Genomic DNA, 13,346 nt, shown 5'->3' on the forward strand with positions numbered 1-13,346 from the left:
AGGTCTGAAGAGAGTCATTCCCCCAAGAACTCCACCAGCTCCGGTGTGGAACCTCAACGTCGTTCTCACCAGACTGATGGGGCCACCATTTGAGCCACTGCACTCGTGTGAGCTCCAATTCCTTACGTGGAAAGTGGCCTTTCTGATAGCTATTACGTCTCTGAGGCGTGTCAGTGAGCTGCAAGCGCTCACCATACAAGAGCCGTTCATTCAAATTCACCCAAATAGGGTGGTGCTGCGCACTAACCCTAAATTCCTTCCTAAGGTGGTGTCACAGTTTCATCTTAATCAAACTATTGACTTGCCAGCATTCTTTCAAAACCCGCAAACGGTGGCGGAAAGAATGCTCCATACCTTAGATGTACGGAGGGCGTTGATGTACTACATAGACAGAACACAACCCTTTAGAAAGACGAAACAACTCTTTGTTGCCTTCGCACCACAACACAAAGGCAACCCAATTTCCAAAGCAGGGATAGCCAGGTGGATTGTTAAGTGCATCCAGATATGTTATCAAAAAGCCAAGCGCACTTTAACAATACCCCCCAGAGCGCACTCCACACGCAAACTGGGGGCATCCATGGCTTTCCTAGGGAACATTCCTTTAGAGGATATTTGCAGAGCAGCCACGTGGGTCACACCACATACCTTCACAAAGCACTACTGTGTTGATGTGCATTCCAAGCAGCAAGCAGCTGTAGGACAGGCTGTTCTAAAGACACTTTTTCAGGTTTCTGCAGCTGGCACGGGCAACCGCCGCTGATGGAGGGACTGCTATGTATTCTATGCTAAGATATGAATTTAGCAGCCCACATGCCTCGAACTGAATATGCTACTTACCAGTATGCATCTGTTCTTGGCATGTAGGGCTGCTAACATTCATATCGCCCGCCCTCCTCCCCGGTGCCTGTCGCAGCTGCAGATATACTATTGTATTTATTCATTAGCATGGACATCCTTTACACTTTCACTCCATCTCCTGCCACAATGGCGAAAAACAATCTGGGGATGGAGCCGATGCCCATGCGCACTGTAGTCCAGGGGAGGAGCCACCTATCTCAGGATACTTCGAAGACTCTTCCAGGACAACAATGTGCAATCATCCGAGCCCAACACTAGGCGGCGATCTAATGCTAAGATATGAATGTTAGCAGCCCTACATGCCAAGAACAGATGCATACTGGTAAGTAGCATATTCATTCTGTGCATTGGGAAGTAACCGTTACTTATTATGTTGTTGTTTAAAGCATCTAAGACACGTGCCACCTCCTTGAAAAGATTTTGAATGAAGGCCCAGTGCAATCCCAACCTCTGTGCTGCTCCAATTGAGGTCTGCCACTGCATAGTCATGCCATTTGTTTTTATATTTCAGGGCTACCAACTACCAGATTGGGAACCTTCCTGGAGAACAGAGTTAATGATTATCTCAGGCGGCAAAGCCATCCCGAGGCGGGCGAGGTGACTGTCAGGGTGGTCCATGCCTCAGACAAGACTGTAGAAGTGAAGCCTGGAATGAAAGCCAAGTAAGGAGAAGGATAGAGTGAAAACAAATCTGTGTCTTTTCTGAGGATTTAACAATGCAAATGTGGGGGAGGCACAGTTACTACAAGTATGAGGTAGTTTTTGCTTCACTGAACTGGGAGAGTCGCTCACAAATGTTTTTTTTTGTTTATGAAGTTATAGTTTTCCGTGCTCGAAAAAATGGCTATAGTGTATGAAATGAAGAAGGGAAGGTTAATGAGTGCAACTGCAGTTGTAGCAGTAAGAATTCACTACTGCTTATAGACTCAAGACCTGCATCATATAAGTCTTGTAGGAGTACATTATGTAATGGGGTACTCCAAGTTGTATTGTGTAGTGGACTAGAGAAGCAAATTATAGCAATGAGGATCACTTAAATTATCTGGAAAGAGCTGCTTATCAAAGAACGAGACTGCAGAGTATTTAAAGATAGAATGGGAAGGATTATAAAATGAAGAAAAGCAAACGATTAAAGGGGTGGGTAGTCAGTAATGTAGGAAGAGCGGTTGCAGGCATTTGTCTTCAGTTATTAGCTTTGAAGTTCCCCAGTATTGTTTTTCCATAGATTTACATGTGCAAATTATTCCCCAAGGTTAGGTGGCGAGTCATCTGTAGTCACTGTTAACATAGCAGTGTTTTAACACATCAATTAACATTGAAAAACAAATGGAAAACAATGCAAGAACCCAAGTGACCTCTTTTTATTAACCAAACCATAGTCCATAAGGTGGAGAGGCCCATGGTTCTAACCCTCACCTGAAGCTGCAACCGTCAGATTTTGTGGTGCATAGTATGAAGCAACAGGAAATCCTCTGATCTTTGCTCATTTGTGCTCTTTGACCTACCTTTTGAATTTTTCTCTGGAGAGACCTTTGTCTTGTATGAAATAAGGAGGCAGTGTCGACTCTTCACTGCACTTAACAGTGGAGGTAAAATGTGTTCGAGGCATGTGGACTGCTGAATTCATATCTGTGCATAGATCGCCGCTTAGTGTTGAGTCCGGATGATTGCACTTGTTGTCTTGGAAGAGTCTTCGAAGTATCACGAGATAGGCGACTCCTCCCTTGGACTACAGTGCGCATGGGCATCTTCTGATTGTTTTTTTCCGCCATTGGGTTCGGATGCCTTCTCCTATTCTCAAACTTCGGAATCGAAAACAAAACTTTTCTAAAGGCCAAAAGGCCTTCGACTTTGACGGTATTGTTCTCGCTCGGTACCTCTTCACTCGATCCACCTTTCCATCTCGACTCTGTCGTCGACGCGGGCCGTTGGGCCTTTTCGATGCCACGTGAGCCTACCGTCGATGGAAAGAAGCCCGTTTAAAAGGTGCCCACAATGCTGTAAGAAGTTGGCCTCATATATGATGCTCACGAGTTCTAGTGATCACCTTGTACCAGTCCAAACAACCCTTATGGTGATTGGTTGTAAGTCAACCTTATAGACCAGCTATCCTAATGGTAGCGTGGACAAAGCAGTCTTAGGCTAAACTCTTTTGGCATGTGAAGCCAGCTGTTTTACCACAATATAACCCCTTGAATACCAGATGAAAGGACACCACACAGGTTGTTATGAAAATAAACAGTATATTTATTAATAACAACACCTCTGAACTCTTTATGAGGTCAGAGGGCTATGCACATGACAATCTCTTACGAAAAATACCACAAGTTGCACAAAATTACAATGGTGCCCTAGGGGCACGACAAACCATATACTAAGTAAGTGGAATGTGAGTCGATAAAAGGAATGGAGCTGTCCAGAGGCTGTAGGATCGATGGGACCACGCTACACTAACTTCAGGTAAGTAATAGGAGGCCCACGGAACGCGTGTGCAGAGTGTGAACTCACACGCGAGATGCGTAACAACGTCTATGGACCGTACAGTTCATGATTAAGGTGAGTACGGACAATCCTGACTAGGTAGGACAACAACGACTGTGGAACTGGACACTAGGACAGTTAAACTACCCTTGAGCACCGAAATGCTCTTGTTACCTCACCCACGGGCTGCGGGTGCATAGGTGCCAAAGTGTGTTGGGTTCTCGCGTTGAAGTCAATGGAGCCTGAAAGAAAAGATGCTGCAGGCGACCAGGAGGAAGATGTCCGGTGCGATCCAAGGGTGGATCGGCGAAGAAGAGGACCTGAAAGCAGAGGGGACAGTGTTCAAAGTCACTAGCCAGTGACCGGTGTGGAACCAGGAAGGAACCAGATGTCGACGTCGCGATCAGGTGAAGAGTGGACGCTTGACTCTGCAGCCACGTGGACCAGGAGGCGTCTTCGACGACCAGGATGGAGGCACGAGCTGTCCCACGCAGGCTCTCGCTGTCGGCGGTGTTGGATCCGGGATCGGCGTCAACAGGCCTTGGCAAAGGCAACCCACGCGGTGAGTGGAGAAAGCGTCTGGTGCGGACTAGGAGAGTCCGGGGTGCCCCTCTTTTGGAGGGGGCTGAACTACTGACTAGGTCCCTCCCCTGGGTGGGCTAGGAAGGGGGGTGGTTACACCCCCTATCCTTTGTCCGGTTTCCCACCAGAGCTGGGGCAGGGATGCCCCAGCAACTGGTTTGAACCGGTGTATGCACAGGGCACCTTGTGTGCCCCAGGCATGTCTCATTCCTTTCAGGCCTATCCTCCCCAATACACAAAATCCTGTCTGGGGTGGTGCTAGCACCTCCCAAGGCAGGAAACCCTTTGTCCAAGCCTTCCTCGCTGGAAGGACTCCCAGCAGCAGGAGGTCAGACTTGTGTCTATGGTGGCAGCATCCATTTTGTGATGCTGAGGCTCGAGTTAACTTTAACCGGGGTTCACAGTTACATACATGTCGTGTCCCTCTAGAAGGGTGGAATGCTACCCCCGTCGCCAGAATTGGCGAGGGGGTAGTATTCCAAATCGTATGACACCTTACTCGACATGTTTTGGTAATGTTATACCAGAGTTAGCATTTAACCGCGAGGTTGATAATGCACTTAAGAGTATATGGTATAGCGTTATCATGGAACAGCTATTAGGACTTGGTTCCGCAAGCTGCAAACGGGCTCAGCTCATGCCAGAGCACCATCTCACATAATTCCAAGCACTCTGCCTTCAGGATTGATAAGGCCTTCCATAGGAGTGACTGATAGGAATATATGTGTCCATTTTAGGGTTAGATATAGGTATACTATATCTACAGCAAAGGGTGATTACACGACCTTGCCCCAGCTGTCGTGCAGCCAGTTGTCAGTTTTAGATGGCCAGCCAGGGGTGGCATAATACATGCTTCAGCCCCTGGTAGGCCCTGGGTACACCTATGCCCTGGGTACAGGGAGTGATAAGGTGGCCCAGTACCAATTGGTAAATGCACCTTAAGTACATGGTTGTCAATTTAGAGAGAGAACAGCTAGGCTGTGGGTCTGATTAGCAGGCCCACAGCCAGGGAAAGTCGTCAACCAGTGAAGCAAAAAGCAAAAATCTGGGGTGACCATAGGATTGCAGACCCCACTCTCCTACAGCAAGGGCCAGTCTGGAGCAATCGGACCAGCAGTGTAGTTTTCAAGGATCGTCGTCTAGGGGGCCTCTAGCCAGCCGGCAAGTGACCAGACAACGCGTCGAGCAGCAAACAGGCAGAAGGGCCCCACGCAGATCTCGTGGATGCTGGAGGGCTGATATTCGGTGCAGGAGCTGCTCGGGGCTGGGGCTTCTCAATCCCCAAAGCACTTCGTCAAGGTTACCTCAGATGTTGTGCTGGAAGCGAAGTGCAGTTTCTCCAAGATGGCCTGCTGCAGAGGTGAGTTGAGGTCGGAGAGGTCTGGGAATCCGGGTCTCGTCGGGCTCTGAAGTCTGGATCCTCGAGGGAAGACGACAAAGTGAAGCCTCTGGACGCTTGATGGTGCCTGCTGGTGCAGGGTGGACACTCCTTGCCCACAAGGGAGATTTCTTCAGTCTTCTGTGGAGCAGAACGTTGAAGTCCAGAGTTTCTTCTTGTAAAGTTTCAAGTGAGGATTAATCTAATTTGGAATGGGACCAGCTCCTACCATTATTCTCCTAAAGGGGGCTGTACTGGTGACTAGGTCCCTCCCATGGGTGGGACCAGGAAGGGGGGTGGTTACACCCCCTATCCTTTGTCCGGTTTTGCGCCAGAACTGGGGCTGGAGTGCCCCAGCAACTGGTTTGAACAGGTGTATGCACAGGGCACCTTGTGTGCCCCAGGCATGTCTCATTCCTTTCAGGCCTCCCTACCTCAATACACAAAATCCTATCTGGGGTGTGCTAGCACCTCCCAAGGCAGGAAACCCTTTGTCCAGGCCTACCTCGCTGGAAGGACTCCCAGCAGCATGAGGTCAGACTTGTGTCTATGGTGGCAGCATCCATTTTGTGATGCTGAGGCTCGAGTTAACTTTTTAAAAGGGGTTCACAGTTACATACATGTTGTGTCCCTCTAGAAGGGTGGAATGCTACCCCTGTCGCCAGAATTGGCAAAGGGGTAGTATTCCAATTCGTATGACACCTTACTCGACATGTTTTGATAATGTTATACCAGAGTTAGCGTTCAACCGCAGGATTATAATGCACTTAAGAGTATATGGTATAGCGTTATCATGGAACAGCTATAAGGACTTGGTTCCGCAAGCTGCAGACAGGCTCAGCTCATGCTAGAGCACCATCTCACATAATTCCAAGCACTCTGCCTTCAGGATTGATAAGGCCTGCCATAGGAGTGACTGGTAGGAATATATGTGTCCATTTTGGGGTTAGATATATGTAACTATATCTACAGCAAAGGGTGATTACACCACCTTGCCCCAGCTGTCTTACCAGCCAGTTGTCTGTTTAGATGGCCAGCCAGGGGTGGCATAATACATGCTTCAGCCCCTGGTAGGCCTTGGGTACACCTATGCCCTGGGTACCTAAGGTACACTGACTGATAAGGTGGCCCAGTACCAATTGGTAAATGCACCTAAAGTACATGGATGTCAATTTAGAGAGAGAACAGCTAGGCTGTGGGTCTGATTAGCAGGCCCACAGCCAGGGAAAGTCGTCAACCAGTGAAGCCAAAAGCAAAAATCTGGGGTGACCATAGGATTGCAGACCCAACTCTCCTACATAACCCCCCCCCCCCAAAACTTAGGGACATCAAACTAGCCTTGACCAGGTGAGTCTTCCTGTTCTAAGTGGATATACCTGGAGAGACCATCTGCATTGCTATGGGCAGTCCCTGGTATGTGCTCCACTGTAAAGTCCATCCCCTGTCGGGAAAGGACCACCTAAGAAGTTTGGGGTTTTCACCCTTCATCTGATCTAGCCATAAGAGGGGCTTATGGTCGGTCTGAACCTTGAAGTGAGTTCCAAACAAGTATGGCCTCAACTTCTTCAGGGCCCAAACCACAGCAAAGGCCTCCCTCTCTATAGCTGACCAACGTTTCTCTCTAGGGGTCAGCCTTCTGCTTATAAAAGCAATGGGCTGGTCATGACCATCAATATTCAGTTGAGAAAGAACAGCTCCCACACCCAACTCAGATGCATCTGTTTGGACAATGAAGGTTTTGGAGTAGTCAGGACTCTTGAGAATAGGTGCAGTGCACATGGCCTGCTTTAGGTCATTAAATGCCTTCTGACAGCCAACTGTCCACTGAACTTTCTTTGGCATTTTCTTGCTTGTCAAGTCATTAAGTTGTGTCACAATGGACCCATAATTTTTGACAAACTTCTTATATTAACCAGACAGGCCCAAGAAAGCTCTGACCTGTGTCTGGGTGGTTGGAGGAGCCCAGTCCTTTATGGCCTGTATCTTGCTCTCCAATGGTTGAACCTGGCCTCCACCCACAAGGTGGCCCAGGTACACAACCTGACTCTGCCCTATCTGGCACTTAGTAGCCTTGATAGTGAGGCCTGCCTTTTGCAGGGCCTCCAAAACTTTCCTCCGGTGGATCAGGTGATCCTCCCAGGTGGAGCTAAAGACAGCAATATCATCTAGATATGCTGCACAGAAGTCATCCAACCCAGTGAGAACTTGGTTCACCAACCTTTGAAAAGTGGCAGGTGCATTTTTCAAACCAAAGGGCATCACCACAAATTGGTAATGACCTCCTGGGGTAGAAAATGCTGTTTTGGCCTTGGCATCCTCAGCTAACCTGATCTGCCAATAACCAGCTGTTAGGTCAAACGTACTTAAGAAAGTTGCAGAAGCCAACTTGTCTATCAGTTCATCTGCCCTAGGTATTGGATGGGCATCTGTCTTAGTGACAGCATTGAGACCCCTGTAGTCTACACAAAACCTCATCTCTCTTACCATCCTGGGTGTGAGGTTTAGGCACTAGAACTACAGGACTAGCCCAAGGGCTCTCTGAGGGTTCAATGACTCCCAATTCCAACATCTTTTGGACTTCTTTCTTAATGCAGTCCCTGACGTGGTCAGGTTGCCTGTAGATTTTACTCTTGAGAGGCAGACTGTCACCAGTGTCCACCTCATGGGTGCACCAGTTTGTCTGACTGGGGGTCAGTTAAAAAAATTTGTCTAAAGGATTGAAGAACCTGTTTACAATCCTCTTGTTGATGTTCAGAGAGGCTGTCAGAAAAGACTACACCATCTACTGACCCATCATCAGGGTTCTGAGTGAGCAGGTCTGGGAGAGGGTCACTCTCTTCCTCCTGCCCCTCATCTGTGGCCATGAGCAAGCCCATGTCCTCCCTGTTGACAAATGCTTTGAGCCTGTTTACATGAAGCACCCTGTGGGGGCTCCTGGGAGTTCCCATGTCCACCAAGTAGGTGACCTCTCCCTTTTGCTCAATGATGGTATGGGGTCCAGACCATTTGTCTTGGAGAGCTGCTGGGGCCACTGGCTCCAACACCCACACCTTCTGTCCTGCATGATACACAGTTAGGACAGCCTTTTGGTCATGCCAAGCTTTTTGAAGTTCTTGGCTGGCCTCAAGGTTTTTGGATGCCTTCTCCATGTACTCTGCCATCCTGGAGCGGAGACCAAGTACATAGTCCACTATGTCAAGCTTAGGCTTTTTGAGAGGTAACTCCCATCCTTCCTTTACAAGACATAGGGGGTCCTCTTACAGGATGCAAAAACAGAAGCTCAAAAGGGCTGTAGCCAACCCCCTTCTGTGGGACCTCTCTGTAAGCAAACAGGAGGCAGGGTAAAAGGATGTCCCAATTTCGCCTAAGCTTTTCAGGTAACCCTTTTATCATCCCTTTTAGGGTCTTGTTGTATCTCTCCACAAGCCCAGTGCACTGTGGGTGATAGGGTGTGGTAAATTTGTAATTTACACCACACTCCTTCCACATTGCAGTCCAGTATCCTGACATGAAGTTGGCACCTCTGTCAGAGACAACCTCCTTAGGAAACCCCACTCTGGAGAAAACGCCATGCAGGGCCCTGGCCACAACAGGAGCTGTAGTGGTCCTAAGGGGAATAGCTTCTGGATACCTGGTGGCATGATCCACTACCACCAGTATAAATCTGTGCCCAGATGCTGTTGGGGGGTCCATTGGTCCTACAATGTCTATCAACATATCAAAGGGACCCCCTCTTAAAGTACTTTGGGCCAGGGAATAGAGAGGAACAACAGTATCACAACAAGAAAGAAATTCCCTCGTGGCCTTATTTACTTTACTCTAGACCTATAGTTCCTACTTTCAAACAAAGCCCTTCAAAGCATGGCGAGTACAATTATTTATTGCATTTTATATTTTTATTTAGTATTCATTTTTTTACTTTTTACTTTCATTTCAAATTCATATTTCATATTTCAAAAAATGTTTCTTGGAATCAATATATCAAAAAGATTTACATAACATATACAAACAATTAAAATAAGAGAATCAAATCTATATACATGATACCCTACAAAGAGCACACCATAACATTCATACAACTTACACACATCCTAATGCATTCACTCAAAAAAGATTCTTTATTCCGTATCTGAGGAGTCACAGATATTTGTGAACTGTCACGCTAGGTCGACGCGTTTCGGTGGGATAGGACCACCTTCCTCAGGACCCTTGACAGAACAGAGTTCTTCACAACAATTAGGGCCCTCTGTATGGATATCTGCAATTACAAATAAAATACAATGTATCTACATCATATACATGCACAATAAACGTACTTCAATACCTAGAAGAAAACATCTCGTCCAAAAATAATTCATGAAGGACTATCAATCTTAACATCTTATAAATCAATCTTTATACATTATCTTCATCGTTCTCTCTGACATAATAGCACTGTAACCAGACCTCGTACTTGAGTATACTTATCGGTATATGCCAAATCAGCATGGGTTCACAGTTACATACATGTCGTGTCCCTCTAGAAGGGTGGAATGCTACCCCCGTCGCCAGAATTGGCGAGGGGGTAGTATTCCAAATCGTATGACACCTTACTCGACATGTTTTTATAATGTTATACCAGAGTTAGCATTTAACTGCGAGGTTCATAATGCACTTAAGAGTATATGGTATAGCGTTATCATGGAACAGCTATTAGGACTTTGTTCCGCAAGCTGCAAACGGTCTCAGCTCATGCCAGAGCACCATCTCACATAATTCCAAGCACTCTGCCTTCAGGATTGATAAGGCCTTCCATAGGAGTGACTGATAGGAATATATGTGTCCATTTTAGGGTTAGATATAGGTATACTATATCTACAGCAACGGGTGTTTACACCACCTTGCCCCAGCTGTCATGCAGCCAGTTGTGTCAGATTTAGATGGCCAGCCAGGGGTGGCATAATACATGCTTCAGCCCCTGGTAGGCCCTGGTTACACCTATGCCCTGGGTACAGGGACTGATAAGGTGGCCCAGTACCAATTGGTAAATGCACCTAAAGTACATGGTTGTCAATTTAGAGAGAGAACAGCTAGGCTGTGGGTCTGATTAGCAGGCCCACAGCCAGGGAAAGTCGTAAAGCAGTGAAGCAAAAAGCAAAAATCTGGGTGACCATAGGATTGCAGACCCCACTCTCCTACAGGCGTCCCTCCACAAAGTCGATATACGCCTGCAGGTGGAACAGATTTGTGGCATGGTGCACAGCAAAGGCTGTGGATCCTCTTGCTGCCCCTCTTTCTGAAGTTCTTCTCTTCCTTCTTTCTCTTGCCCAGCAGGGCTCTGCTCTGGGCACTATCAAGGGCTACCTTTCTGCCCTTTCACCCTTTCTAAGGCTGCTTGATCAACCTTCTTTGTTCAAGTCCCCTATTGTAACTCGATTTCTGAAGGGCATCACACACACACATTCCCTCCTGTTCCGTTTGTGATGCCTCAGTGGGACTTGAACCTTGTTTTTACGTTTCTGATGTGCGCTCCCTTTGAGCCACTACACAACTGTCCTCTCCGTCTTCTTACTTTGAAGACTGCCTTCCTGGTTGCCATCACCTCTGCCAGGAGGGTGAGTGAGCTCCAGGCTCTTTCCTGTACACCCCCTTTCCTTTCTGTCCATCCGAACAAGGTTGTGTTGCGTACTAAGCCATCTTTCCTGCCCAAGGTTGTCACGGCCTTCCATATCGGGCAGTCTATCACCTTGCCCACCTTCTTTCCGCCACCGCATCCCTCAAAAGAGGAAGAGCGTCTCCACCGTCTGGACCCAAAACGTGCGCTTTCATTCTACTTGGATCGCACACGCCAGTTCCGGATGGATGACCAACTCTTTGTTGGTTACGTGGGCGCTAAGAAGGGAAAAGCGGTGCACAAGCGGACCATCTCGCGGTGGATCATCTTGTGTATCCAGGCATGTTACTCCTTGGCTAAAAAGGAGCCCCCTGTTGGATTGCGGGCTCATTCCACCCGGGCCACGGCTACTACAACTGCCCTGGGCCGGGGAGTGCCCTTGCAGGACATTTGCCAGGCAGCTACGTGGGCCTCGCTGCACACGTGTGCAAGACACTACTGCCTGGACAGTCAAGTCTGGAGGACTGGCTTCTTTGGCCGTTCCGTCCTCCAGGACTTTCTGGTGTGATTATTGGTTCGCAGACCCACCACCGGGGTTGGTATTGCTGGGGTATCTATTCTAAGGTAAGGAATCTATCACTAACGTGTCTCTTTCAGATGCACAGGTTACTACTTGTGTAACGATATATCTGTAAGAGACATTAGTTAATGATAGATTCCTTACCGACCCACCCATCCTCCCCGTTCTGCGAACCGATATCTAGGGTTAAGGTCATCCCCCTTTCATGGCCCTAGTTTCATGGCACCAGTGTTGATTCTATCATGGCTCTGCCTATCTGGCGCGGAAAAACTGTGTATCAGAACTGATGTCAGCGCGCATGGGCGGCGTCTAAATACTCCGGCGACGTCATTCCGGCGCTAACGACGACGGGCGCGGACGACGCCTGCCGGCGCGCAGGGGTATTGCTACGCAAAATTTTCCGGATCCAGTCTGACGCCTGGGGATATTCTAAGGTAAGGAATCTATCACTAACTAATGTCTCTTACAGATATATCGTTACACAAGTAGTAACTTGTGTGTTTGGTTGAAACACTGAAAAACTACAAATGTACAAATACTGCTTTACTTAGCTTTTCTCTAAGAAATGTCCCAGTGTGATATCTAGGCATATCACACTGAGTAGAAAGAAAACCATAAAAAGTAATCTAAAAAGTAAAATACAAAGTAATTTGTAAAGTAACTGAAAAGTAATTTCGAAACACTGACTTAACTGTGATTCAATCAACTGCATTTGAACCTGCATTCAACTGTAAAACATTTCATAATATTTTGCAAAGCATTTATTTCACTTACCTGCACCAGACTTGCCTTGGTTACAGATATAAAATAACTAATATGTTCGAGGCATATGAGCTGCAGATTGCACACTATGCATAGATGGCCACCTAGTGTTGGGCCCGGATGTTTGCAGTTTGTTTTTGTTGTAGAAAGTCTTTGGAAGTCACGGGATAGGTGACTCCTCCTTTGGGTGATACTGCGCATGGGCATCGGCCCCGTCCCCAGATTGTGTTTTTTTTTCGCCACTGGGCTCAGATGTGGTTCCAGCGCTCCGTGTTGGAACTGATTACCGTCGGAGCGCAATCCTCATCAGCTTCAAGAAACTACTCTAGATAGCGTTTTCCTGTCGACACTACTCTTTGAGACCAAGATCGTCCATTCCGTTCGTCTACTACGGCCTTCGGGCCCAACTAGGCCTCGACTCCAGCTAATGGAAAGGACGCCATTTAAAAGGTGTCCTCAATGTGGGTCGAAGTTTCCTCACACCGACCTCCAAGAGGTCTGTAACCTCTGCCTCTCTCCGGAGCGCGAGGCCAAGGACTGTTCAGCCTGTGCCTCCTTCCGCTCCAAAAAGACTATCCGGGACCGGAGAGCCACACGAACAATGGCTCAAAGATCTTCAGCTTCGATTCCGGACGACATTTTCCAGGAAGACGTCGACGTCCCAGAAGAACACGACGTCGACAGCAACTCTGAGGCAGAGGATTCTGATGTCGAGGACGTGACTCCAGCACAGCGGGTCATAAGTAAGACCGTCGACCCCAGCCCTCCCTCGACACACACAAAAAAGGCTACGGACACACCCTCGCCCTCGGGCGCACACCGAGACCCTTCTTCGACGGCCCCACCTTTGGGCTCGGCCAAGAAGTTAATAAGGCCTTCGGGCGACTCGGGCTCGAGTCGACCCCCACTCGGTGCCGGCACACACTCACCGGCACCGAAGAAACCGCCTGGTACCGCTCCGAAGCCATCGGCGCCGAAACACTCAGTACCCTCGGCACCCAAAACAACTTCGGAGCTGACGAAAGCTTCCGGCACCAAGAAAGCACCGGAGCCGAAGCACGCACCAGAGCCGAAAAAAGTATCTAACCCGAAAAAGACTTCGGAACTGA

General features: G+C 48.1%; 1 protein-coding gene across 7 annotated transcripts in view; it reads left to right on the forward strand.

Annotated features, from left to right (window-relative positions):
* Positions 1–13,346, forward strand: part of EP300 (EP300 lysine acetyltransferase) — a 561,889-nt gene that overhangs the window by 488,558 nt on the left and 59,985 nt on the right. For all 7 annotated transcript variants that reach the window (XM_078640667.1, XM_078640674.1, XM_078640679.1 and 4 more), the window contains exon 24: positions 1,373–1,523. In XM_078640667.1, the coding sequence (XP_078496793.1) occupies positions 1,373–1,523 (151 nt within the window). The remainder of the gene's footprint in view (positions 1–1,372; positions 1,524–13,346) is intronic.

The sequence above is a fragment of the Lissotriton helveticus genome, chromosome 1_1, assembly GCF_964261635.1.
Source record: "Lissotriton helveticus chromosome 1_1, aLisHel1.1, whole genome shotgun sequence".
NCBI classification, from domain to species: domain Eukaryota; kingdom Metazoa; phylum Chordata; class Amphibia; order Caudata; family Salamandridae; genus Lissotriton; species Lissotriton helveticus.